Below are 23,982 nucleotides of genomic sequence, written 5' to 3'. Positions count from 1 at the left end.
TTAGTTTAGGTGAACCATAAAATGAGACATACAGCACTGTTGATGTGAGAATGTATATAGTGATGTTTTACATGGAGATTTGATTTCTTTGCAAAATACTCAGATTTAAGAATGTAGGCATAGTATAGACACACAGTGCCTTGCAGGTGACTTGCAGGAAGATTTCATATTGCAAAGCTCGTGTTTAATTGGCAGGGGTTTTAAAATCGTATTTTTCTTAGAAAAATAATGGAAAATTCTTTTCTTGTTTACAAAAAGGAATGTGTCATTTAATGAGAGCAGTCTGCAGTTCCTATACATAATCATGTATTCTTTTTAATTTAAAAATTAATATTGTTGAAAACATGAATTTTAAATATTATTTTTCTAATGGATTTTTATTTTAGACTTTCTGTTAAATCTGCTTCAAAATACCTCCCTCTTTTTCTTTGTCAAGCCTCCTAGGTAATTAAAATATACTTTGGGAGCATAAAAATTAAAGAATTAACATCTGTTTGATATTGGCATACATGGCAATCAAACCATGCAGAACATGTGTGAAATGAAACTGTGTCATGCATATTAAACCATGATGATTCATGATACATTAATCTTAATCTGCAAGAATACTTTTCTTGTGGATGGACAGATTCCTGTAGTTTAAACGAGTGCTTGTAAAAGACAGTTGTGATAAGCCATGATAGGAAATATACCGAACAATGCTTTTGTACATAATGCGTAGTAATTATGGAGTTTCATATTTCAGGGATTTTGTAGCACTTTATTCCTTTTTCTCTATTAACCTGTATTCTGAAAATAAAAATGGAAATCATTCATCTTTTTTTCAAACACTGTGTGCCTAGTGAGTCCTGATAGTTTCTAAAAGTGTTTTTGCGTAGATTACTGCATTTTGACCATGCCACGTGTCATTAATTTAATATACTTAGTCTCAGTTCTGTTCCACTTACATTTATATGAATCTGAAATAATTCAATTGAAACCAGTAGAGCATTTACTTTTGCATAGCAGCTTGCGTTATCCTGCTATACTACTATGACTGAGATCACAATCTGGCCGAACACGTGCTACAACAGAAATAGTCCAGGGTCTGAGATGGATTCTTTTAAAGTCTTCTGAAAGCTAGAGTTGTTCACCAGCCCGCCTTCACCTGTTGTGAAAGACATTTTCAGAGATGTCTTACCGCAAAAATTCAGCTCATTGTGAAGATTATTAGTCGCAAAAATGTTTTTAATAATGGAAAACATCAGCTTAACACTGGCATTTTAGCTAGTTATTGACCAACAAAATGGAAACATACAGGCTCCTTCAAAGACTGTATATAAATTCAGCTAAGTAATTGCCTGTTTGGGAATTCATTCTTGAATTTAGGGATAGATTTATAATTAATTTTACTGGGAGACTTGGTGTGAGTCCTTACAGTATGTGACCTGATGCTTTACTGATACATCAATACACTTCAGAACTGAGTACTATTTTCTATAGGCTGTTAAGGCAGCTTTAAGTTTTACTGGTGATGCAGCTCTGTCGTAATAAGAGGTTTTGGCTGTTGGCTGTTGGCTGCCCTAGCAGCTGGGATCCTTGAATAGTGAGTGTATGAACACTATAGTGATGAAATAGCCTGTAAAATGGGTGTGGGCAGGGAAAAGAAGACACTGCACTGTCCCCTGAAGCCAGAGACATCTCATGACTTAGATAATACCCTGACCTGCTGTGTTGATATGGGTAGGCATGAGGGTATTCAAGGGGAGATAATTTTTTCTCTGAACTCATTTTATGCTAAGCACAAGATTGCAGCCGGAACACTCTTGACTGCACTTTCAGTTCTGACATGAACTATTTTACCCAGACATTCCATGCTATTTCTGTTTAGACATCAAATTAAATGACAAGTTTGGTTTCAAAAAAATTCCCTGTCATTAGCACTAATTCGTATGAAATACAGCCATGCAAATGACAAGTGATAAAAAGTTTGATTTTTTTGGATTTTCTTCAGAATCACGAAGGTATTCTGTTTATTTGCTGTAATGTTTGCAAGACACTTAGGGTAGCACTTTTCCATAAATCCTTTGATTTATATATGATGAGCATATAGAAGAAGAAATCCACAAAAAAATGGACACTAAAACTAAGCAAGGGACCAAAAGAGAATTTAGATCTTCGAATAATGATACATCAGAGTGTTGAAGCTGAGACACAGCTGCATTCAAATCTAGAAGTGATTGAATTATGTCTGCTCTGTCTGCCTTCCTCTGCCCCATCGACAGACGTAATTAAAGAAAAAAGGGACATAGATTAAGGCAATCCCCTCTTGTAATATGTTGATGTTCTTGTGTATTAGGTGTATCAGCAAAAATCTATTTTTAAAATGGTAGCTTCTTTTAAAAATGAAAAAGAGAATGGAAGGGAGGAGGAATGGAGATGGTGCTGGGATTTTGATATCATGTTGGATACTGCAGTAGTTGTACCATCTCCATAAGTTACTCAGCCTGCTTTGCTTTCTCACGTTGGAAGTTCGTGATTTCCAGCAGCTATAGAACTTCTGTCATTTCTACTTCCCAAAATTTATAAAATTGAACTTATATAATTGAACACAAGACTTAGAAAATATAACTTTTAAATCTTAAATAAAACTGCAAAGGGAAGTTGGAAGGACAGAGGACTGGACTTCATAGCCTGAAGACCAGATTTTCAACTGCCATATTGACATCAAAAAGAGCTATGCAAATTTATACAGTTTGAGGATCTTTTCACAAATTGTAGTCAGTCTCACCAGCTTCAGAAGTGGCGTTCTCATTGTAAAGCGAGAGGTGAATGTTGGTTATTAAAAAAACTGAGGAAGATCAGACAGTAGGTAGGTGAAAACTAAATGCCACTGTGGTTCCATTTTGAAGGATCCATCTCTGCTGCAAGACTTTCAGATGTTCTGATTGCTGTAAACAAGAATCTCCATTGTGTTTCATTTGTAGATGTACCAAAACCATTTTTTTGTCACAACATTTTGTAAATAAATTGAGCAGGAAGACCGAAGAGAACTGAGGATTATTGCTGATTATTGCTATAAGAGAGATGGTGAGCAGCGAGCACTTGTGGGGTATGATCATTCATCTTTGCAGCACTGGATGTATCGTTGCATAGAACTGGTGTAGTAGCACAGAGTATCAGACTCTGTGATTAAAACTTGTATGATGTGCTCACCAATATGAGCTGAAAGGGAAAAAACATTTTTTCACAGAAAACTCTCTTTCGTCCCTCCCAGATCAGGAGAGATATATATGTATATATGTATATGTATATATGTATATGTACGTGTGTGTGTGTTTATCAAATAGTTTCATGTCTTCAGTTGCCAGGAAACAAAGCCATGCTCATATGGTGATAATCTGGAATATGTTACACTTAGGGCAGTATATTTATATAGCTCTGTGATTCAGAATTTTTAATCAGCTTTAGAAGAGTTTGTAGCTGTAGCAGTCCTCTGGCTGGGCATTCAAAATTTAGCAGTGTTTGTCTGCCTCATCATGCTTAATGCACATTCAGAGTATCCTAAAAGAAGATCCTTCAACTATTTTTGCTGCAGAACACTACAGGAAAGCATTCACTACTGATTTTAAAGGAAAAAGTAGAGTTCCCCATCTCACTTCTGGTTGTGTCCTTAGTCCTTATTTGCTCCAGTTTCATCTTTTGGAAATGCCAGTGCTGCTGCAGAGCAATTCAGAGCATCACTTGCATTTTCTGAAAGCCCACTATCAATGTAGTTATGCCAGGATACAAAGGCATAAGCTACTCTATGCTCTTTCTTGGGCATACCTGGAAGGGTCACATGGAATCTGGCCATAATAGTGCTTCCCGAGGAGTCAGTGAGAAACTCAGATTAATTTTTATTGGCAAAAAGCATTCCTTGTAAAAAATGGAAAAGCAATAGAGAGGAGGATATGAAAATCTCGTTTAACTAGTTATCCAGGGCATGCAGATGGTGCTAAAATCCAAGAACAGAACTAACTCAGTAGCTATAAGCATTCTAGAGAATGAATCGTTAGCAAAGTAGAAGGATAAAAAACCCTCAGAAACTGTTATGATATTGAAGAACAAACCAGCAAAAATGATGTAGGATAGCGGCTGAGGAGCTAAACAAAGCTTATTTATTTATTTATTTGTTTATTCAAAGTGTGTGGATAAACCAACACACTGTTAATGTTACAACTGTGCAGAGTATTGCAATCGGGGCAAGTGTTGCACTGTGCAAAGTGGGAAGACGCTGTGCTTCAGAACAGTTAACAAAAATCTAGGTACTTTACAGTAAAATTTATATGCCTATAAAGGAGCTCATCTGAGAGGATCTCCCAGTTCACTGAACATGTATATTCATTTTTTTTTATTTTTCTGGCAAAACATCAGCATTTGCTTCTAATGCTAGAAATACTGCTGATGACACCAAGGCTGAATTAAGACTTTGCTTACTTTTATCTCAGCTACAAGGAAGACATGAAGGCAGATACTGCAGATTTCTGTGGAGCTCATTGGAGATCATTGTAAATCAGACTGACGGGGTGGTTTAATTTTTCAGCCAGATTTGATGGGCTAAGACAAACATCGCCTTTTTTCAGCAATACATTTTTTCTGGGTTATTTAGGAACTGGCTGAAAAGCAGTGGCCTTGCTGATATCCAAGGTATTATACTGTTGACTGCTTCCCACTAAGGCCTCTTATCATGTTACATAAATCTTGCAAGGAGTTTGCTATCCGAAATATAGAGCTGCTTCTCACTCAGGCTGACTACTTTTAATAGCCAAGTACCAAAGGATCTCAGTGTTACAGTTCCAAAATTTTTATTACCCATATGAAATGATATGATTTGTGTAATGCCACCTGAATTGGAAATATAATTATTATTTAAATAATCTAACTCTGAAATGTTTTCAGAAATATTTAAGTGCATTAGAAATTCATGCAGGATATCTTTGGGGGATTTTAATGGATTTCATGGATTTTTAGTAGTGGATTTTAACAAAGGAAAAGGAGAATTTAAAATGTAGACATCAAGGGCTCTGTTGCTTACAATGAAAAAAGGTTAGTCATTCTGTAGCAACAAGGACACATTTTGTAATACAAAATTAATAGTATTCTGGGTTACACTAAAAGACGTACCTATAAACAGTATCAGGGAAATCCTTTAATGCTTACTGCTATGATGTAGCCATGGAGTACTCAGTTTCATATATTCTTTGTATAGCAGACACACAGAAAGTTATGTTTCAAATATTTTCTTTAATAAGGTATACCAAAAAAAGAGTGCTAAGTAAAGAATGTAAGAAGGAAGCTATAGAGAGCTCTTATTCAATTGCATAATCACCTAAAGGTATTAAGACAGTTTTGGTGAAGAACTATTAAACCAGCAGTGAATAAAAGCATTGACACTCTGAATTTTTGGTTTTAGATATATAGGACACAGACAATATTTGGAAGACACTGCCCTTCACAGAGCTGGAAAAATGGACCTCAGGAGTATGTTTGATTTAAGGAAAAATGATAGTTACATCATACTGTGATATGAGTAGGCATCATTGTTTTAGTGATGTTGATTTCTGCTCATGTGACAGTGACCAATATTTAAGCAAATAGACATGCATAACTTTTTTTCAAGACAATTTTTTGGCAAGTTTTGACAATTTATTTTCAATGGAAGCTAAAAACTTGGGATTAAATGGACATGCAGAACTCCTTCAGCCTCTTTGTGTAGGTAAGGTTGTGTTTTTTTAACCTTAGTTCTTCTGGCATCTAACAGCAAATATATATTTAAGTATATTTCTTTTATTTTAGCACCCCATAAATGAAAACTGCCATGAGACACACCTCTTACTGTGTATTTATATTCTGCACAGCACAACAGGCTTCTACTCCATTCAAGGACTGATTGTGGTGAAGGTGATGTAAGAATACTATCTTTATTTGTGAGACATAATTTTAAATTATTTAAAAAATGAAGAAATACTACTTTTTTTCCCCCTCCTTATCTTTACTTGGCAAGCTCATAACTATTAGGCCAATGATGGTGATTTTCAACAGAGTTGCAGTGGTAATGGTTGCTCAGAGACGTGGTGAAGTCTCCATCTTTGTGGAGACACTCAAAATTTGACAGAATTTGGACAACCTGATCTGTCTTCAGAGTTCGTTCTGCTTTGGATCTTCCAAAAGTGCTTTTTAAATGGAATTATTCTAAGATTCTGTGACTTACAACCAGCAAGACATTGAAATAATGGCTGAAGTTTTCTTAACTGGAAACTGAAATAATTAAATTTAGAGTGTCAGTTCTGAAAGATATAGCTGAATAAAAATACCTTTGTAGATCAAAGGTTTAGACTGCCTATGGATGGTAGAATGCACAGTGTTGTACAACTCTTGATCTTATTATTAATAAACAATCCACTGAGATGAATAGAAGATTTGGGGTAGACGGGAGAGGTCTGGGAAAATGGACATATCCTTTTCTGTGTTCTTTGCCTTGGATTTTCTAACATTCAGCAGAAGCTGAGACTTGACTAATAGACTAAAAGTGAGTCTAGCCACTTTTTTCCCACGATCGTCATAACCTGGAGCCTTGAAAAGGGTTAAATACGGGAAAAGGCAGTATTTTAAAGGAGAGACATTGTATTTCATTGAATCAGTTTACTTTGTCATGATTAGATGGGCAGTGTACAGGGAACTGAAAAGCTGTAGAACACTGCATATCCTAGAGCTCAACACCTCCTCAGGAAGCACCCAGGAACCTCTAAACCCTGCCCTTCTGAAGTGTCCTGACACAGATCTTCTTTTTTCCTTCTGGTTTCATAGTTGCCTTTTCCCTTTCATACATTCTTCTAGAAAATGCCCAGCTCTATTCTTTGACCAAAATTCCATTAATTTATTTCACTCCATCTAAATACAGCTGTTGCCAAGTCCAGCCCAGACATGCCATGTAGATGCAGCTGTGTAATTTTGCTTTTTTTGCTGTTTTTGGTGATATGAAACCCAGACTTGCCTTACCCTCCTCCCAGGTACACTCGCTTACATCCAGCTGCCTGAAAGATTTCATATCTAAGGAAAATGGATTGGGGAGGTTGAAATGATGCGAAGGCAGACTCCTGGGTCGGTAGAAAACAAAGATTCTTCTCTGCCCGCATATTGTATAGCCTTCTTTTTGTGCCAGTACAATTTTCTTGGTGGTGTTGAGTGGTCTGAGATAGACCTGTTGCTTCTGGTAATATTCCTGACTACATATTCCTGCTTCTCTTTTCTTGGAGTGCCACCATTTCTTGACCATTTTTAACAATAACCTTTTCAATGCACAATCTACTGCATCCAATTTTTAGAATTAGTAGTGTGTAGGGAGAAAGGTGTTTCATCAACAAGGATCATGCAGAAGGACATTGTAATTGCCTCTGCATCTGCTTTGTTTTTTACAGTATTTGGTTTGTATTAATTGTTGGTATTAGTAGTGGCTCCTATCAGTATCTAACAGTAGCTTCTAAAGACTCCAAGAAAAAGATAAGTAGGACATAATACTGTTTTTCAGCAACGTAGCAGTAGGGTAATTCAAGCCAAGGTGAAAACACACTATAAGCAAGGAACAGGGGAAAGGGCAGGAGAGCAGGGCAAAAGAGAAGAAAGTGAAGGAGGGAGATAAAATGGTGATACTAAACATTGGCCAGTTCTAAACATCTGCCACATTAAGACAGCTGAATGATAGTTTTTTCAAATACCCTTTGGAAACTTGAAAGTAGAATAACGTAAACAGTTTTATCATTATGGTATATGCATGTATTTAAATTTCTGACATTAATGTTTTTCAACAATGAGTCATCTGTCTCAAAAAGTAGCTATAGACAATATATCAGATAACGTTTTGTGTTGCTGTACAATTCACCAGCCTGCTAAATTAAAACATCAGCAGATTTTGAATTAACGCCGCCAAAAGTCTAATAAATTTTAATGATAAGAATCAAAGCACTTTAGTATGCCAAGATTAATCTTTAAACACATTTTTATGTCTGTTTTTTCAGATTAATGCTCAAATTAAATTAATCACAAGCTAAAGGGAGTTTTGTTTACCACTGTCATCCTAATAATAGTTTGCTTTATAATGCAGATTATGTCAGCACTAGTTTTCTGAAATTGTCTGTACATCAGGAAGGTATGATTCTGCTAACCTTCTGGAAGTGGTGTTGCTATTTGGGAACCATTTGTGTGATTACTTTGTAGCACATGGCTCTGATTTACGTTCCATAATTTCTTGCCATATGTTGAGGGCTATTTAATAATTAGAGCAGTTAACTCTGTGAAAGCAGTGTAAATCAATTTCCCTCTTACCTGGGATTATTGTGCACGTCAGAGGACATGAAACATTTTAGTAAAGTTGTGTAGCTGTAGTCAGAGATTGGATTTAGTTGCATCTGACCAAATTACATTTATTTTTTTATGTCCATACATACATATTTAGTCCTGCACATGCTTTTTTTTTTTTTGGTTGAACCAGTAGAGATGATGCATCCTATTGTGCAGTTTGTTTGGGAAAAACATGGCTGCCCCATGTTCTGTCTGCTTAATCTGTGTTTTTTACAAACTGTAAATTAAGTATCTTGTAATCTTGTAGTGTTATGACTAACAGAGTTGATTGCAATACAGATTTGGTGCCATGGACCATTGGCCTGCACTGTGTTCTGACACATGTAGTTCAATAAGAATCAGTGAAAAACTGATGTACGCTGTAAAGCCTACATGTCCGTTATATGTATGTGGTGGCTTTTCTCACAGCAGTGACACTGCAGGTATATCAGAGAACTCTGACTACTTTGCAAAAGGTGCGACTTTTATATCTGAGTAAATACAAAAGGTACATGAGGGTGAAGAAACTGGGAGGTATGATCCACCATTGGTAATGGAACAGATCCATGTCCCCAAGCCACAGAACGGTGCTCTGTTTTACAGATCACATAACTTCTGACACAGATTTGACCGGAATGGAGAGGTTTGTACAGAAGATATATTCCACCTGGAAAGATGACTTCTAAATAAGCTGGTTTTTGAAGCTGCTATTTTTTTTCTTGAAGTGTTTCTAGACTCCTTGAATTTGTGATCGTTCATGGGACTGTAGTTTTCTGGAGTTACCTATCTGCCTTTAACACCTTCTTCTGATTTAATTTTAAAAATTGCATCCTCTTGATCCCTTAAATACCTGAATGTCAGTAAAGTAATATATCTTCTGACAGAAAGATTGCCCTTTCGTTAGGAGTTCTTCTCTTTGTTGGTCTCCGTTGCTTGGTGCCATTTCTCTCATCCAAGAGAGGTACTTGTGTTCCAACAAATTCCTTGCGTTTTCTTTCTTGTGTTCATTCTCAGTTGTCCTAAGACAGTAGGTTCTTCAGACCACTTCTGTCAGGAGCTGGGAGTTATTAGGGACATCCTTTTCCATTCCCTTAAGTGTATGAGCCTTTCAGCACATCACCAGAGAGTAGAAAGGGAATGGAGGGCGAAGGAGAGTCTGTATTTATCTTTAAGAATTTAGAGGTGGGTTGAAGGGACAATTCCTGCCCTGAATACACCAGCCTAATGTTCTTGATATTTCCTTCTGACTGACAGTCTAAAGGCTCCTGTAGCTGCCTTTTTATTCTCATTATTCGAAGTAATTTATATTTTTCACAATTTATAGGCTCACTGAATGAGGAATGAATTCCCTCTGGATGAGAAGAGGCTGAGGAGCGGTTGTAGTGTATAGTGTAGTGGAGTATATAAATGAGGAGAAACAGAAGTTCGAGCCTTAGATTCGGTACTGTGTTGAAAAAACCCCTCTGCCATCCTGAGGGCAGGCCTTGGCATTTCACAGACTGTCCTTATCAGTGTCAATAGTGTTAATTTTACCAAACAGTGAACTTCTTTCTCCTGGATCTTTAAATGTGAGCTTGGTACTGCGTTGCCTTATGCAGTTTCTAAACAAAAGGGGAGATATTTCCTCCTGGAAAAATAAATAAGTAAATGCAGATGAGAAAGGAGAAATATAAATGCCTGTTGTTTGAGATAAGGGAATGGTCACATCCTTAATAATCCCTTTCCATCTGCTGGGTGCTAAAATCTGTCTGAGATTTCCTTATTTTTTTACCAGGCATTTTGTCTTTAGTTGACCATAAAAAAACCTGAACATATACTCTTGTTTGCTACCGCACAATATGCAATTTTTAAAATAACCAATTGTTTTAAAATGATAATAATCTGTAGTAGATGCTGTCTGCATTTTTACAAAGCCATAGTATCTGCTTAGAAGGATATTCACTTTAAGAAACTGGATTCTAATTAGACTTGTATTAGGCATTGTTTCAAAGAAAAAAAACACTTGTATTTTCTGCCTGTAAAAAAAACACTGTTAATTTAATTTTAAAGGCAGATTCTTGTCCCAAATATATAGCCTTTCCACATATAGAAGCCTGATGGGTTCTGAAAGTCCCAAGGACAGTCAGAGGGGAATTCTCTTGTCAACAAGCAACCTTAAAAGACAAATTTGAGGCTGCTTAATCCAAGCTCTGGGAGTATCCTGGGGATATGTTTTGGAGGAGATTCTGGGAAACACTGCTATCTGTAAATTACCTTGGAGACATTCAAGTGAGTCAGCCGTGGGACTTTAGAGTGCTACAGCACAGTTCTTGTAGGCACATTAACACGGCCTTAATTTAAGACCTTTTTTTTTTGTTGTTATTAACTAGATAACAGAAGACTGACAACTCTGTAACATGTTAAAATGGGATTTAAAAAAAGATTGTCCCATTGTTGTCCATGTTATTATTTTATACTCATTTGTAGGGGTAATTGTTTGGTTTAAGTATTAATGTGATCTTCTGTTGGGTCAAGCCACTAACTTTTTTGTCAGGACTCCTGTTTAGCAAGAAGCTTATATCCATGACCATTCCACGAGTTGTCCTGCCAAACACACACAAAAAATGTTAAGAAAAAAAAAAAGGCAGCTTGGTAGCCAGACTGTTTTGTGCTGTGTCTCAAAACCCATACTTCGATTCCTCCTTCCCCTGCATTTCAGGAACCATGGGGATCAGGGAAGTGTAAAGAAAAGGTGTGCCTACCTATTCTTATGGACCCTGGGTATTTAGGGTGTTAACATACACACAACCTCCAACTGATTTTAGTAAGTCCATGCTAGCTTTTTTGGGAATATTAGAGTAGTCTGGATAAACATTAATTTCCTATACTTCATAGTTATTTCACCTGGCTTAAAATAGGAACTGCTGGCTTGTTGATAGAAGGATTAGAATGCTGTTTAGTTTTTTTGACAGTATGTCACATTCTTATGAAATGCTATTACAGCATTCTGTACAGCATTACCTATTAAAAATATATTCTAGGCTTCTGCTGCAAAAAATGCATTAAGAGTGCCCACTAATACACAGCTGTATTAAATAAAGGCACTACCTTTTACTACCATTGATTCTTGTCATGCCTGAATGCAAAGTACAAGGCTAGCAAAAGAGAAAAAATAAACAAAGCTCAATTTTTAATGTCTCTACAATCCAGGGCTACAGTAACCAGGCACTATACACAGACAGTAAAATTGATCTGTCTGAAAGGATCATCATTTTCAATACTTAAGTCGGTTGATCTCTAGAGGAGCTCCATCAGCCTTTGGGACTTTGGAACATGTGAATTTCATACTTTGCTGTGTTAGCAGCGAGCCTTGGGAAGATGCGAACTCTGGTGACAATGAGTGCCACAATAAAAGCAAGACTGTTCTTCCCAGAGCTTCATCCTGGTTCCTCTCAGCTCCAGGGTGCCAACCTGCTTCTTGGCATGGCTGACCACAGAGACAGGCATTCTCCTAAGGCTTCCTCTGAAGTTGGCCATCACCAGGGGAAGGCTTTTTCACTGTCTTCAGTGGGCTCTGGCATGCTACCCAAATCTTCATTAAATAATTAACAAGGGTAATGAGCACTGTGACAGTGTCTGTTTTAGCTTAGAAAAAGTAGGGTGTGGCCAAAGGGTGAGATACTGTATGTGTTACTTTTGCATTATCACAGTCCCTTGGTCACTCCAGTGTGAGTTCTGCAGCCATTTCACACGTCCTTGATGCAGAATGACTTCGACCTCTGATGTTCTTTCAGAGAATTATGAGAATTTGGGGTTTTTTTAATGTTTGGAATGTGGGAAGTACTGAAGGAGAGCTGCCTTTCATAACCTGTACTTTGAATGGCAAGTTAACATGCTACCAACTTAAGCCAAAGTGGCTCCTAAAACGTAACCTGGAGAAAATCTAGGCTGAGTGATCTTGGTTAGAAAAGCACCTGGGCCTGTGTAAGAGGAGGTGAACAAGCAAATAAGGTAGCAACTAAAATCAAGTGAGTCAGGAAACACTGTGCAATAAGGGCATATCTTAAGAAGCCCAGACTCAGCCACTTCATGACTGTAAAGAGAAACTTGAAACTGCTGCTTTTTTTAAATGATCCTGCTGTTATGGGGAGATGTGTTTTGGAGTACAGGAGGGTCTGGCAGAGTAAGTGTATCAAATGGGATGATTTATAAAATGCTGTGACTTGGAATAAAGCACAGAGATTAAACCTGAAATTAGCCTAGAAGGGTAATGCAGCAGAATTTGATAGGGTGTTCCATGACTCTAAGTACGGAGGTCATAAAAATAATTAAAAAAAAAAAAAAAAGAGGGAGAAAGACTTCTGAATATAAGTTTCTAAAATCTGAAATAATTTTGGGAATTGTTCTGCCTTACCTGCATGTTATGGTTTCCTTTCTAATAGCACAAGCCTCTAAGCAGAGTAGATGGAAATACGGTTGCATGGGAATAATAACTTTGCCATCCCTACTTGTGTGATGACACCGATTCAGGTTGGTCCAAATAATTACTGCTCTGCTTTATCAAAGTCTGCTCCCTTCCATTTCCAGACTTGTTTGAGTGGTCTTGTTCTCTTTGTCTTCCTCTGCCTCATTCTTTAGACAGTGTTGGGGGAGTCTGGTTCATTTTAGCTTCGTCATGCTCATCCAGTTGATCTAAACAATGCAGTAGTTGCATTTGTTACTCAGCCTGGTAATTATATACTTTGCATCTTGATGGAGTCTGTAGTGTCTAAAGGGATAAGGTTTAGTGCTGATGTTTTAGTTTTCATTTGAATGCCATGTAGTTTTGGTTTGCTGCCAAATGTGTTGTGTGTTAGCTAAGTTCATTTTACTTCAACCTTTTAAGTAACCCATCTCAGTAAGATCACATTTCTTCCAGCCAAACTCAACTATGTTTTCACTTTCATGTTTCTGTTGAACATTTTGTGCAACTTTAACTAAAAATGACTCACATTTGTTGTTTATTTTAGTCCTGAATGTTTTTTAAATTATTTTCCCTTTCTTCTTGGTGTGTGAGAATGTAATGAAAAGGGAATGAAGAGATTTGGTGGATTTCATGGTAGTCTGGCCTTATGGGAACAGATTTCATATTACCTATGTGTTTAGATTGCCCTTCCCAATTACTTCATTCACTCCTCCTTGTTCCTATTTTCAACACTTTGTTTATCCCTTTGTTAATTGTACCATAGCAAGACTACTATTTATAATTACTTGGTTGTCTCAAGCGTCCATGTTGTATTAATGTCTTTACAATGAACCTGTAAATCGGAGGAATACTTTGTTTAAAAGGCAGGAAAAAAATCGAGAAGATGTCTAGATCTTTAGTTGCTGTCTTAAATCACTTGGCAGTTGATACCTCTGAGATTGTCAAAATGTTGCTCAAGGTGCCAAAAGTCTATGAAGTCCAACAGTAATGACCAAGAGTATCTACATTTCTTCTTTTCCCCGTGCAAAGAACCAATTAAGTTGTGCACTTCTGGCTTGCTTCGGACTCTCTTTCACGTTTAAGTACTGGCAGAATTCAAGCTAAACACTGGTTGGTTGGTTGGCCTGATGTGATATGGGCTGCACCAGTTTGTACAGTAGCCTTCTCATCAGGGGTGAAGCACATTCTAGCTTAAACATCTTATTTATTCTCTACCTGATTTGGAAAAAGGTTCTGTATCCATGCCTCCCACTTCCCATCTCTGTTAACTAGACACAGGGCTTTTGATAGTTCTGGAGATGTTTTACTTCATATAAAATATCCATGTATGTGTCACAACATGGACTGAGACCTGTGTTTTGTACTGCTGGACTGTGGAGCCATTCACAGTCTTTGGCCAGCCAGCCCCATACAGACTGAGGGCTTTGGTTTAGCAGTGCCTACATCTCCTGGACCCCATGTATAGTGGAATTCATTGCTTCAAACAGCAAGGTCTCCTTTGGGGAACACAGGGAAAGCTAGGCATGTTGGCACACCTCAGAAATGGTGTGGGCATAGCTTTAACTGTCTGCAAAAGCAGTTGATAAAGTCAAAAAACTGAGTGGGTTCTGTCAAGCTAACTAATTACAAGATGATGAAGAGAGGCATGCAGCTTAAGCCTTTTCTTACCAACACAGGTGAAACATCCAAGTGGGTGGGAAAACATTACCAGTCTCCACTTCATCTGTTCACAGTGGTGTGCCCCCTCTAGAGCTCCTGCCATTCCTTCTTTCCTGGAAAGAGCCATGAGAGTAGCTGACAGCCCCACATGGAAACTTGTGTGAGAGAGAGAGCACCTCTTGTCAAGTGCATGCTTGGATTTAAAGCAGAGACATGAACTTATGTTACTGTGTTTCAGGGTCTGCCTTGACCACAAAGGTGAATTTTCTAAAATGCTTCCTCAGTCTTTGGAAGGAATTGTTCTACTTTGTATAAATAATTAGATATTGAGCAGAGACTTCAACTTATGTCTGCTACATCCCATGAGTACTGCTAGGCTGTGGAATCACTCTTGCTTGTTTTCTTGCTTTCTCTCTCAAAGTCTTTCTGGCCCAGTAAATTTGTAATTATTTATAGTTTGAAGAACTCGTTGGGACTTGGTTGAGAGCCAGTTCTTTAAGCTGCTTGGCAGCGTCAGGATATTTTTGCCTTAAGGTAGAAATATAAGCAGCCAGGGAATTTTAGGTACTGACAATGTTAGACAGGAATTTGGGACTAAAGGGGATTCAGACAAATATAAGTGCAAAATTTAGTCATTATGATCTGGACCACAGAGACATTCAGATTAACTTTTATTGATTTAAGTGGAAACTTGGAGCTTAAATCACTTTGTGGAGCTCGTCCAATATACTTAAAGAGATAATTGGGCACCAAAAACAATCTTTAGCCCTACCCTTGAGTGACTTTCTCAAACTAGTAGAGGAAGCCTACATTAAGGTTAAAACTGCACCTCAAATGTCACTGTGTCCAAGGCTCTTCATTCATAGGATCCTTTGGAAATGTGTTTAATTTTGTTACCTGAAGTAACCAGGTTTGCAAATTAAAGGTCTCTTGGTAGAGAGAGAGCAAAGAAAAAGTAGTAAAGGTGTAGCTGCATGCTTCTACGGGAGAACTTATCTTGGGCCGCATACCTCCGGGACACAGGGCTCTACCCACCCTGGGGACAGTGATGCACAGACACCAATATGATGGATACAAAATGCCCGTTTATTTAGCTGCGTCACACGCTTATATAGCTCTTGCGGTTCCTGTTCCTGCCACTCCTATGGGGAGGAGTCTATCTTTCCGTCACATCCCGTAATCTTCCGGTCGCCGATCCCTGTCTATTCCCCTACATAAAGGTAATGTTTGTGTATGTGATCTGCACTCTCTTCTTCTTTTTGAGTGAGAATTAAACCCCAAATTATCTTAGTAACATGTAAATGTATCACTGAATAATAATATAATAGTATATGTAATAACTCACTTTTAAATTTTCTGTTTGCTAGCTGGAAACAGTGCTCTTACAATTTGCACGAATCTCTTTTACATACAGGACAAATCTGAGTAATTACCCAAATGCAGAGATATATCACACTATTTGAGTTGCGGATATACCTACATTTCATTCTGTGCACATTTTGTGGGTAACCTACACCTAAAAAAGACATTAGCTTGGCTAAAATCATATCTGAAAATGTTTTCCCAAGTCATATTTTTTGCTACAGAGGAAAAGGATGTTGACAGTTAAGCTAAACATTTTTTTCCAGGTTAATGTGTGGTTTTTTTAATGGTCAATAAGTCTCACTCATCTCTAAAGGTACACCTACTTTTAACTGAAGTTTTGTATTACAGTAAATTCTCCCTCAAGTTCATATTTTCCTGCTATTTCAGACCAGCTATATTCCATTTCAGAATAATAAATACTACTTTTCCAAAATAAAAAAATCCAGTTCAAGAATGGGCTTACACACAGGACCAGGTATTCAGTTAGTCTAAATGACATAATGCTATTTATTTCAAGAGTACGGTATTGCTTTTCAGGGTTGCCCAACTTTGTGAGTTCTGTGTATGCCTTTGGAGGGTCTCTGATAGTCTATTTAGTATATGATATAATGTCTTAATAGATACAAGCTCTTTAGAGGGAAATCAGTTGGGGTCTGTTAGCCTACTGGCTTTCAGTTCCTGTATCTTTCCCCAGAATATTTTCTCCAGAATATATTCTTGTTTCAGTCAACATCATGAGAAATCAAGTACACACCCGATTCATGTCTCATTTACACCAAAGTGAATCAGGAGAGCAACTGTTGACAGTAACAGTTACAGGTATTACTAGATCTTACCGGTAAGCTTACTCTACATATGCTTCATTAAAGATGGAGATTTGAAAGAGAAGTTTATTTATTGCTCATGTTTAGAAATTGTCTTGCTGATAGATCGAGGATAGAGTGAGGCTATTGGAAGTGAAGCACTGATGACAAGGAGAGGAGTGAATTTGTTTCTTCTCACAGTTGGCTTCACTTTACAAATTGGAAGTGTATTTATGTAGGCACATGTGGTTTTGAAACTGTTGTAATTTAACAGTGGGTAATGAGTGAAGATGATGAGTAGCTAGATAGACAAAATTGTCACATAAAGCACCAAAACCAAATATAAAGAAGAACTGGTAGTACAGTATTTTGAAATATCTTCATTCCTATGGATTTTGAGGCTCTTGTGGCTCCAGGTTGCATGACCTCTTCTGACCCCCATTCACTGCCAGCCAGAGTGTGTCTTGAGCTGTCAACAGACACGCTAAGGAGCTTGTCAGATAAGGGCAGCATGTTGAGTGGGAACAGTGTTTGATGGATTAAGACCCTGGCTGTTTCACCTGTGCAATCCCTGACTTGTATTGTGAATGACAATTTCAAAGCCTTTGGGCAACATTGCCAAGCATGCCCTTGGAGACCATATTACAATGTCAGAACAATGTCAATTCCACTTAAATAATTTTTATAGCAAAATAATTAAAGTAACATCAAGTTTTTGACAGCATTTCCACAAAAACTCAGAAATCCTCAGTTAAGGATCCCACAGCACTACAACTTGACCTCTTTTTATATTTTTTGTTGACATAATTAAAGAGGAGTATTTTATTTTCACATTTTTTTGCATGCTGTGGCTGCCCTTCACTTACAGCCTTGCAATGTTCTCCCGGGAACTATTTACTCTACATTTAGAATAATGTTTGTAAGAAATTATTTCAGCCTATGCATTAGAACTGTGTATGTATATTTTAAAAGCTCTGTCCCACCAAGAGTGCTTTGGTTTTGGATTACCTCAAACAGACTGGCTTTTATTTTAGCTGCCCAAACCCTGGATTTACAATATTCTTGAGTGAAAATTCAAATAATTAAAAAAAAAAAGTCCAACCCAATGTACTAGTGTATTTTCTTGTGAAGATAGCCTTGACACATTGATGGATAATATAGCCAGCTTCATGCAGATTAACACCTGGAACCTTGCTGATGGATCACTCTGAAGACTTCGCAATGATCCTTTCTTCTCTTCTTTCAAACATACCTAGAACGAGCCATGCATGTTTTGTCCCTATTCCCTGAAAGAAAGGATTGTAGATTATTTTGGTGAGAGGAGAGAAGGAATAAGCAAAACACAGATCCTTCTCAAGTTTGAGAAATATTAGTAAAATTTATTTCAAGAAAGATAATTCTGCCTCAGAATTCTCCGGGAAAGGGAGAGCTCTCAGGTGTGCCCAACCCTGCATGTCTAGCTACCCCACGTCACAGACGCTGGAACCCCATGTACCCCTTCAGAGATGCAGGCAGCTGAGAAGGGGCATTTGAAAGAAAGCAGAGAAGTTTTGAAAACTGCCTGGCAGGCAGCAGTCCAAAGGAACTCATTCAAAATTGAATTGCCTCTGAAAATTTCCAATTTTGACAAACTGGTAAATGCTGATGAGGAACCTTTTCATCTGACTTTTCTGACCATCTCCATTACTCAACCTGTGATTGATTTAGACTTCAGCCACTGCAAATTTTCTGCCAAGCAGCCTACTTCAGCTGAGCCAGCTCTTCTACTGGGGAACAAGTCAGCAGGACTTCAGACCATCAGAAACGGTATCCCAGCAGCAGGAGAGCTGGCATAAGGGAATGGACAAAGGCGCTGGTACCAACTCTAACTAAGCTCTGAACTCCTTTTCTAATTTTTGATGATTCAATGATGCTGACATTTTCCAGTGTGGATACTTACTGTTGGACAGCTGAAGCCAGATTTGTAAACACCTGTACGTACGCTTCATTTAATCCTTCTGCCTCATCTTCCCAAGTACAGAAAAAAGAAAATAATAAAATTATTCTCTCCAGAGAGAAGTTATTATAGTTAATGTTTGTAAAATCCTAAATGTAGTTAAAGCACACAGAAAACCTTCCAGCTAAGGATAGATAAGGCTCTGTAAAACTTCTGCAGTTTGGTGTATTTATTGCTTTTTCTTACTTTTTCTATTTTTGTAGTATTGATATCATGACAGTTCAAGTAAGGAAAGGGAATCAGAAGAAATCAGTGCTTGAGAACCATTTGAAATATGATCGTAATAGTTGTTGCTTTTACTGCTTCCATAGGATGTGTTTTCCTTCCTGTCTTTATTCTTAACTTTCTTGACTCTTTTTGTTACCAGTTTTCCTTTGGCTTCCATCTGCTAAGCTAAGTCAGATAAGGCTTCTCTATTAACATTTATGACCAAGGCAAGTTAGAAACAATGTTATAATAGCATTTGCTGAATTTCAGAGCACTTCATGTGATGATGGCATCTACATGTCATATTCTTTGCCCAAAATTTTTTTCTCCTAAAAGAAGCATCAGAAATAGAAACTATATCCTTACTCTTTCCTGTTCCTGTTTCTTTGTATAACTTTCAAAGGCAGTGATTCAGAATAACTTAAGAGTTCACAAGTATAAATGAGTCAGCCACCCCTTCTTCCAACAGAGGGTTCTTTAAAAACTAGACACTTTTTCAAAAGCGCTAGGTCTCCATTGATTTAAGCACTTTTGAAAATCAGGGCTTTTAGTTATGTGTTTACATATCAATTGAAGAAAAAGATTTTATAATTCTAGCAGAAAAAACTTGTCCTTAATTTTTTCTTTTGACACTCTAGATTTGTACACGAACACATGTTGCATTGAACATTTTTTAGCTGAGTACATTCTTTTGGCTTTTCCACAAGCACTGATGATCCAGAACTGTTTAAATCTCCAGTGGGCTAAGTGTCATGACTTGTGCTGTTGTTGACAGAACGTGAGTTATAAAAAGCCTGTAACTGAGGTGCCTGCTGGATGAATTCTGGTTAGAGAGTCTGTCTGAAACTGTTGTTTGTGCCTCTGGACTGTTTTCAGTAAGTTACTAGCAGGGCAAAGTGGTATGTTTTAAGACAGACTTTATTTGATGAACATGTATTTTTTCAAAGCAATAACTACAATATTTACTGTAAAAAATGAGGATTCATTTTTTTCTTTTCATAGACACTGATTCTGAAACCCTGTGTTCAAATTTGTAATTCAGAGGAATCTGTATTGTAACATTAGCAGACACAAGGCTCAGGCTGCTAACAGATGGTAACAGGAATAATTCAAGACATTACGTTTCAGCTTCTTTTGTCTTTAAGGACCAGCTTCCTTGTATGCAGGGTATGAACAGAAACTTATAAAATACGCAGAATTTTGAGAGACAATAGGAGGCAGAAATAAAAATCTGCCAGTTCCTCTTTTATGTGCTTTCCTCTTTCTTTTTTTCCTGTCTTCCTTTGTTCTGTTTTCTTATCCTTCCTTTTCCCTCAGCCTTCTCATCTGTAACTTTTCAGCTTCCCTTGCCCCTTTCATACCGTGTTTCAAGACATTCTAGCTACTCCCTTCACTGTCTGCCGTGGCGCAGCTCTCACCCAAGGAAGAGCCTGGTGGACTGCCTGCCATCAGGATGAACCCTCACTTCGGGGGAGAGCACCGTTGCCTGGAGCTATGCCGGTTTAAGGCAGTTTTGCCAAAAAAGAAATAAAGTTGCACAATTAAGTTGCATCCATTCCCATTCCTGAGGCTATCAGGGATGAATTTGCCCCAGGACTTTTTACATACATTGAAGTGCTTACCTTAATGATGACAACCTGAAATGAAGCTCTTGCAGCTGAGGATCGGTGGATAGTAAGTCTCTTCTTCCTCCCATCCATTCCCCATCCACTCCCCGAGTTTTGATCCTTCACTCCCAGGATCTGAAATGTTTTGAAGTGAGTAATGCACATCAACAAGGGGAATCTACAGACTGTTGTAATAGCATTCTATGACATGTTGTGGTCAATTTGTTTGTTCTCAGCTCTGTCTTCTCTGTTCATGTCTGATAGGAGGATGGATCCAGAAGTATATAGAAATAATATGATAGAATATGGGACTTTTTTTAAATTAATATGCAGGCAAGCCTGAAGATTCCATGTCCTGTAGTTTACTATACGCGAATTGTTAAGTCATTCCCATCTGTCAGGTAATATATCGGATGCAAATGACTGGTAGCAATAGGGTGAGGTTACAGGAGGACCATGCTTCCAACCATTTGGCAGGGGATGTGTGTGCAGGTTAAGATTTGCCAAATGCCTTTGTTGCCTGTAATTGTGTTCCTTCAGGTTATACCAGTATAATTGATAGTAGCCTTGGTTTTCTGCTGTTGGGATACCTGATTGTCAGTCATATTTTTATAACATTAGTGTTTTTAATAGAATTGTAATTAAGACTTTGTGTTGTCATTATAGTACAGGCCAAATTTCACAATACAGGCCAAATTTCACTTAGTCCCTGCAGCACTATTTTACCCCCTGAAGGGTGGTTCTCTTGTCTCTTTTCTGTTTTGTCTCAGTCTGTGCCAGATAACCATTTGGAGAGTATAACCTTTTTTTCTGGAAGGTCTCCCACAGGCAACATGCAGTCACTAGTCTTCTGAACTGTACCTGTGGTTTCTGTACGATATTTCAGCCAGACCCATACTTTATCCTTGTTGAATGCTAAGAACAGTGCAGACTCATCACCTCTTGTTGTCCACTGACTTAAAATCAGTTTGTAAGAAGTTTGGAGTAGAAATCAACTCAGCTTGTGTACGGATGCTGCATATGGGATTAGAGAAGTCTCTGTCACGCAGATAGACATCTCTCAGGACGTGCAGAGGAAGTGTGCTTTTGAGCTTTCAGAGTGAATCATAATAAGAGTCAGCCTTTATTTATTTGCTTAAAAAGCAGAGACGATCCTGGAAAGAAAATTCCTTTGGGTAGGAAAGGCTTTACAAAGTTCTGTATTCTAATAAGCACATGTCTAGTATTCAGCTGGAAAAGGAAATTCAAGTTTCCTTAAAGATGAGAGTGCAGAAATGTGCCTCCCCCGTGCTCCAGAAGTTTTCTGGAAGTACTGTATCACCACATATCTGCTTTGGGTGCAGCTACACCCCTTTGAAAATACACTGCTGCCTATGCAGCCGCTCACAGAAGAGTCTTGTCTTTGCCTGATGGCTGGTATGGTACCTGCAGTCATGGGTGAGCACTGTTCATTTCTCCCAATAGAGGGCAGTGATTATACTGTTGACCTTGCAATTAAAAGTAAAAACTGCCTATGCCACATATTTGTCAAAAGGTAGCTTTTAGGAATACAGAAACAATTGACAATCCATATTAAATGGTGATTAAATATGGAAATCATAATATAACAGCAGGATCACTCATGTAGCAGGCAGCTGTATTATTTTTAGGAATGGGAAATTCTGGGGTGGGCCAAATTACAGCTAGCTGTATTAAAATTTTTCTTTTCCGGCCAGCAACTGGCTTTAAGGCAGAGAGTTCCTTGTGTTGACTGCCTTGAATGCAGACAGTAGTTGGCAACTGCTGTAAGAAATTTCCTCCAAGTGTGTACTATCCCTCTTAGTGAATATTGTTCCATTTTGAGGCTAATTGAAAACTATAGATAGAAAACTCAGCTATTATTTTTCCCTGCAGAACAATATTTAATATTCTGATTTCATGGCTGTCTGACTACAATGATTAAGAAGAACATTTTCTTATAGTATTTACAGTGCCACAACTATGTATCAGGAGCATTGTGTATCAAGGGAAGGAACTATTATATTAAAATATGTGCCACTTAAAAACATACCCAATTAAAAAGTAGAATGCTGTTGAGTGTTACATTTGGTGTAGTCAATAATTGCTTTGTAAGCTTTTTCTTGCCTTTGGCTTTGAAAAAGTTGTTCAGGGTGAAGAAAACAGCCTTGAACTAGAAAGGCTTTAATAGGAATGATCTGCAACAACAGAGATAACACCTCTGCAACAAAGGCATTTTATGTTTAGAACTGTACTACCATGTTAAGTCCAAGACAGTGTGGTTATTTTTGCTATTGGAGAAATGAAAAACACGTGGGTAGTTGCTGATGGTTGTATAGTCCTTTAACTGAAACAAACTACTCAGTGGGACAAACTCTCATCTGATAACCTGCGTTAAGTGGGGTAGAGACCCCCAGTTTCTACAACAGGACGCTGGTTAGGAGAAGTAAATAAGGACAGAAAGAAGTACTATAAATTTAAAATGTTTGTTTGTTTTTTCTTTTTATATCAGATAGTATTACCGAAGTCTTCACTAACATCTACGTGACCAGTTTTGGACCTGTTTCAGATACTGATATGGTGAGTTTCTGAATCTTTTGCATATATGGTAAATGATGTAAGATATATACTATTAATTTCCTTTAAACATGTATTGTGCTTCTACTTATCGTGGGCAAATTGGGAATACTGTCATTGAAGTCAGGAAGTGCCAAATCCCAGTAGCTTGGAAGTTGGGCCATCAGCGCTGATGCGTTTTTCTACAGATCTGTCCTTCATAATTTGCACTATTTGGTAACCATTTAAAGGAAGTCAGTGACATTAAAAAGAAAGAAACTGTCAGAATATTGCTCTAGATTGCAGTTTTTCATGAAAACAGCAATGGAAAAGACTGAGGCAAGGGCTCCTTTGTAGGCCTATTACAGATCATGCATAGATTAGGCAGAATGTATGACACTGGGGAGAAAGATCTTCATGGATATAACATCTTTAAAAGGAAAGAAGGGAAAAACAATCTGAAAGTTACTTTAGATGCCCTTGCCATTCCTGCTAGAAATTATTTCCTGCATGAAATTATTTTTGAAGTGTTTTGAACATTCATGATTATATATGAGACATATAAAATGTTACCTATGTATATCTACAGGTGTTAAAAATTGACTATTTTTAAAAACAGGCAATACTAACTTTTTCTCTGAGAAGTTTCAGGTTATGCATCATACAAAACAGGAAACATCTTGATGTTACAAGCTAGGCTGCAACAAAACTAAATACTTCATGGTATGGTGTACATTTTAAAAGTTATTTTCTCACTGACTAATAGGTAGTCGTAGCTTTGGAGAATATATACTGTTTTGGGGGGGTTTGTTTTTTGTGATAGTTTCAGTTTTCAAGCTTTGTTTCATTCGTGATTAATACATTACTGAGGCTTCACAGGAAAAGTAATTTCAGAGGAAAACTAGACATTTATTTCCTATTTGTCACTGTAAATGTTACTGATTTTCTTGAGGTGTTTTTCCTAATGATGTTAAGTTTCTGAAATGATTC

The 23,982-nt window shown here is 37.6% G+C and overlaps 1 protein-coding gene across 1 annotated transcript in view; it reads left to right on the top strand.

Annotated features, from left to right (window-relative positions):
- The window catches only part of GABRA2 (gamma-aminobutyric acid type A receptor subunit alpha2), a 63,067-nt gene that overhangs the window by 4,726 nt on the left and 34,359 nt on the right, over positions 1-23,982 (top strand). The window contains exon 4 of the mRNA XM_064449372.1: positions 22,949-23,016. Coding sequence (XP_064305442.1) covers positions 22,949-23,016 — 68 coding nt within the window. The remainder of the gene's footprint in view (positions 1-22,948; positions 23,017-23,982) is intronic.

This window comes from Phalacrocorax carbo, chromosome 4 (genome assembly GCF_963921805.1).
Source record: "Phalacrocorax carbo chromosome 4, bPhaCar2.1, whole genome shotgun sequence".
Taxonomy (NCBI): domain Eukaryota; kingdom Metazoa; phylum Chordata; class Aves; order Suliformes; family Phalacrocoracidae; genus Phalacrocorax; species Phalacrocorax carbo.
This window is presented reverse-complemented; position numbering and strand designations above follow the sequence as displayed.